Genomic DNA, 5306 nt, shown 5'->3' with positions numbered 1-5306 from the left:
TCATATTAGATACCCCCGCTAAACAAATATACATGGAAAGCGAAAGATACCAGTGGGAGAACCGACAAAATCCACACCAAATGGATTATTCCCTCCTTCTAACCCAAGGAGCGAGTTTGTTCCCATTTCTGTTTTTTTAAGGGCGGTGATATGACCACGATGCACCTGCTACTTTGGATCATTTTAACTCAGGGACACCAACCCATTAGAATATTCCACTGTGTATATCAGCTTTTATAATTGGTGGTCCATATGTGTGCATACATGTTTGTACTTCATTGCAGCTCTATGAATAATTCTAGATGTAATATCTATGTCAAACAGGCTAAGTATTAGATGTTTCAGTGCACTACAGTCTTTATGCAATAGTACAAAGACATCTAATTGTCTGGTGCATGTCTAAGCACGTATATGTGTGTGTGCTTATTTAAGAAAATATACCCAATAACTTTCCAATGATACCTATTTATGTTGGACATCTCAAGAATTATCACCACCAAAACCGCTGATGCCATACCTATTAACTCGACAATCTCAACAAATGCGCACGGCAATCCTTCAACACCGCATGGTTTTAGATTATTTACTGGCTGAGGAGGGAGGGGTGTGTGGAAAATTAAATATCTCTAACTGCTGTCTAGAAACGATGACATGGGAGAAGTAGTTCTCCAATTGATCCAAGATACCAGGAAAATAGCCCATGTCCCTGTTCAAACCTGGAGCGCTTGGAACGGTGATTTGTGGTCCTGGTTACCAGGGGCACCGTGGGTCAAACAATTAATATTGTATTTGCTATGTGCAACTGCCACCTTACTGTTCCTATGCTGTATAATTCCAGGTTTTATTCAATTAATTTGACACATTGTGTCAAATATGCAATTTGTTCCTAATGCTCCACCTGATGGTGTAACAAAAATCTGTACCATCCATCAGCCACAACCAACCTCAGTTAACCTGTGTTAAGACATTCCTTCATCCAAAACAATATTATTCCCTTTTTTCCTCCCCACAATTTTCCTCCACCCTTATCCCCAACTCTCTCAACTCTGCGTTTTCTTTCTTTCTCCTTTGTTTTCTCTTTCTCTCTCTGTCTTATGCCACCAAGCTGCAATGTCGAGCCACGGGGTGGTGTAGAGAACCGGTACCAAATGCGGTTTTGTTTCGACATTGCCGCTGTAGCGCCATCCAGCGTCGCGCTTCGAGAAGACCATCTTCTCCACAGTTTTGAGAAAAACAACCTCGTGCGCCTGCGCAGGGACTAAAGGTGTGAAAAGAGCCGAGGCGGGGACAAAAAGGCGCGAAAAGAGCAGAGGCGGGGGCAGCACATCTGTGGCGAACCACACGTACACATTTGTGATCCGCGCATGCGTGGGAGCCCCTATATAAGGAGCACACGTGCACCTTGGTGGGGGTGGCGGCGGCGCGCGCGAGACCACTCCTTCCGTTCCTGCACCCTCAAGGCTCACCCCCCCCCCCCGCTTCGGTCCCCGACGAAGCCTGAGGCCACCGAAGACCCTGCGGAAGATCCTCGGACTCGAAGTGGTGGTGACAAACTCCTCCTTCTCCTTCTCTTTCTCTCTCCTTCTCTCCCCTATTCTCTTCCTCTCCTCCCTTGCCCTCCCTCCTCCCTCCATTCTCTTCTCCCCTCCAATAAAAGTGAAAGGTTGTAAGACATCTGACCGATTCCAGCGTCTTAATCTCGTCCTTGGGATCGTATCGAATTGGATCGGGATCCCCGACATTGGATCGGGACACCCCTTTACAAGAAGGGTGGAAAGAAGGATCCCAGGAACTACAGGCCTGTCAGCCTGACCTCGGTGCCAGGGAAGGTCATGGAGCAGGTCATCTTGAGTACCATTATGCAGCAAGTGTGGGACAACCGAGGGATCAGGCCCAGCCAGCATGGGTTTATGAAAGGGAGATCCTGTTTCACTGACCTAGTCTCCTTCTATGACAAGGTGACCCGCTTAGTGGAAGGCTGTGGATGTTGTCTACTTGGACTTTAGTAAGGCCTTTGACACAGCCTCCCACAGCATTCTCCTGGAGAAGCTGGGTGCTCACAGCTTGGATGGGTGCACTCTACGCTGGATTAAAAACTGGCTGGACGGCCGAGCCCCGAGAGTGGTGCTGAATGGAGTCAAATCCAGTTGGCGGCCGGTCACGAGTGGTGTTCCCCAGGGCTCAGTACTGGGGCCGGTCCTGTTCAACATCTTCATTGATGATCTGGATGAGGGGGTTGAGTGCACCCTCAGTAAGTTTGCAGATGACACCAAGTTGGGTGGAAGTGTCGATCTGCTGGAGGGTAGGAAGGCCCTGCAGAGGGACCTGGACAGGCTGGAACGATGGGCCGGGGCCAACTGCATGAGGTTCAACAAGGCTCAGTGCTGGGTCCTGCACTTCGGTCACAACAACCCTATGCAATGCTACAGGCTGGGGGAGGAGTGGCTGGAGAGCTGCCTGGCGGAAAAGGACCTGGGGGTGTTGGTTGACAGCCGCCTGAACATGAGCCAGCAGTGTGCTCAGGTGGCCAAGAGGGCCAATGGCATCCTGGCCTGTATCAAGAATAGTGTGGCCAGCAGGAGAAGGGCGGTGATAGTGCCCCTGTATTTGGCACTGGTGAGGCCGCACCTCGAGTACAGTATTCAGTTTTGGGCCCCTCACTCCAAGAAGGACATCGAGGTGCTGGGGTGTGGCCAGAGGAGGGCAATGAAGTTGGTGAAGGGTCTAGAGCACAAGTCTTATGAGGAGTGGCTGAGGGAGCTGGGGTTGTTTAGCCTGGAGAAGAGGAGGCTGAGGGGCGACCTTATTGCTCTCTACAACTACCTGAAAGGAGGCTGTAGCGAGGTTGGGGTCGGTCTCTTTTCCCTAGTAACGAGTTGTAGAATGAGAGGAAACGGCCTCAAGCTACGCCAGGGGAGGTTGAGGTTAGATATTAGGAAAAACTTCTTCACCGAGAGGGTGGTCAAGCACTGGCACAGGCTACCCAGGGAAGTGGTTGAGTCTCCATCCCTGGAGGTATTTAAAGAACGGATAGATACGGTGCTCGAAGACATGGTATAGATGGACTTGGCAGTGTTAGGTTAACGGTTGGACGCGATGACCTTAAGGGTCTTTTTCAACCTTGACGATTCTATGATTCTATGATTCTATGATTCTCTAGAAACCTGCTTTCCAGCCAGCCGTCCCCCAGCCTGTCCTGGTCCATGGGGTCCTTCCTGCCCAGGGGCAGGACTCTGTGTTTCCCTTTGTTGAACTTCATGAGGTTCCTCTCTGCCCGGTTCTCAAGCCTGCCCAGGTCCTTCTGAGCAGCAGTGCAACCAGCCAGTGTATCAGCCACTCCTCCCAATTTTAGATCATCCACAAACTTGCTCAGGATGCCCTTGGTCCCATCCTCCAGGACTGTAATGAAAGGCTGAATAAAATGGGACCCAGTATCAACCCTTGGGCTACCCCACTGGTGATTATCCTCCAGCTGGACTTTGTGCCACTGGACACAACCCTCTGGGACTCAGTCAGTTTTCAGTCCCTCTCATTTTCCACTTAGCCAGTCCATACTCGCTCAGCTTGTCTATAGGGGTAGAATGGGAGACAGGCTGACAGATCCCTGCATCCTCTTTCTTGCCGCGCTTCAAGATAAGGTTTCCATTTGCTTTCTTCCCGTCCTCAGGAACCTCACCAAATCCCCTTGACCTTTCAAACATGATTTCAAGTGGCCTTACAAGGACATCAGGTTCCGGTGGTGAATTTGAAATCACTTCTGAAGAGACACGAGCAGGTTAATGCTGCTGAAAAGAGCTGATTGAATCAGCTGCTTCAATGTGTCTTTAAGCTCCTGGTTCCTCATGCTGTAGATGAGGGGGTTCGCTGCTGGAGGCACCACTGAGTACAGCACTGCCACCACCACATCCGGGGATGGGGAGGAGATGGAGGGAGGCTTCAGGTAGGCAAACATGGCAGTGCTGATAAACAGGGTGACCACGGCCAGGTGAGGGAGGCATGTGGAAAAGGCTTTGTGCTGTCCCTGCTCAGAAGGGATCTTCAGCACAGTCCTGAAGATCTGCACATAGGACACCACTATGAAAACAAAACAGCCAAATTCCACAAAGATACTAACCATGATAACCCAAACTTCCCTGAGGTAGGCATCTGAGCAGGAGAGCTTGAGGATCTGGGGGATTTCACAGAAGAACTGGTCCACAGCATTGCCTTGGCAGAGTGGCATTGAAAATGTATTGGCTGTGTGCAGCACAGCATAGAGAAACCCACTGCCCCAGGCAGCTTCTGCCATGTGGACACAAGCTCTGCTGCCCAGGAGGGTCCTGTAGTGCAGGGGTTTGCAGATGGCAACGTAGCGGTCATAGGCCATGATGGTGAGAATAGAAAACTCTGCTGACATCATAAAAACAAACAGAAAGAGCTGTGCAGCACATCCCTGGTAGGAGATGGCCCTGGTGTCCCACAGGGAGTTGACCATGGCTTTGGGCACAGTGGTGGAAATGGAGCCCAGGTCAAGGAAGGAGAGGTTGAGGAGGAAGAAATACATCGGGGTGTGGAGGTGGTGGCCGCAGACTACGGCGGTGATGATGAGGCCGTTGCCCAGGAGGGCAGCCAGGTAGATGCCCAGGAAGAGCCAGAAGTGCAAGAGCTGCAGCTCCCGTGTGTCCGTGAATGCCAGGAGGAGGAACTCAGTGATGGAGCTGCCATTGGACATTTGCTGCCTCTGGGCATGGGGACCCGTGCAAGGAGGAAAAGTCATTGACAAGTTAGGGGAGACTTTTCTGAGCAAAACTAAAAGCCATTTCCTACAGACCCTCCCCTTGCTGCACACAAGCACACATAAACACACACACATTTCCCTTTTCTAGGAGACCTTCCTTCAGCTCCATGGCTGAAGCTGTGCTTTGGTGCTGGTTGAATGTGCCGTGAGGAGCTGGGCCTCTGCCCTCTGGCTGCCGAGGTGTCAGCCCTGCTGTGCAGCAGTGCATTCATGGGAATGGTGGAAGCAGGGTCCAGTCCTGGTGTTCAGCTTTGTCAGATGAAACCATCCCTAATGCAGAAGGGCTTGTCAGCATCTGCACTCCCAGTGCTAAGGAATGAGGAATGCAGAAGGCAGACTGAAAGTATTTTTTAAAAAAGTATTTCCCCCCCTCTTGCTTGAGGATTGTTTTGGGATATCAGAAACCCTCAGTATTTCTGTTGCACTCAAGGAGAACAGAGCAAATCCTGCAAGGCAAGAGGATTGCCTTGGGATTAGAGCAGAGTGAGGGGAGCTGGTCTGTCCCTCAGTCCGAGATGCCCTGGCCTTG

The 5306-nt window shown here is 50.9% G+C and overlaps 1 protein-coding gene across 1 annotated transcript; it reads right to left on the bottom strand.

Moving 5' to 3' along the window:
• Positions 1–3751: 3751 nt before the first annotated feature.
• On the bottom strand, positions 3752–4711 carry LOC309600795 (olfactory receptor 14A16-like; the record flags this gene model as incomplete). Its single annotated transcript, XM_082333382.1, has 1 exon — positions 3752–4711. One exon carries the CDS (start codon positions 4709–4711, stop codon positions 3752–3754), a length of 960 nt encoding a protein of 319 aa, XP_082189508.1.
• Between the last annotated feature and the right edge of the window lie 595 nt (positions 4712–5306).

Source organism: Platalea leucorodia (genome assembly GCF_965183815.1).
Source record: "Platalea leucorodia genome assembly, chromosome: 25".
NCBI lineage: Eukaryota > Metazoa > Chordata > Aves > Pelecaniformes > Threskiornithidae > Platalea > Platalea leucorodia.
Note: the sequence above shows the minus strand (reverse complement) of the source record. Positions and strands in the feature narration are given on the sequence as shown.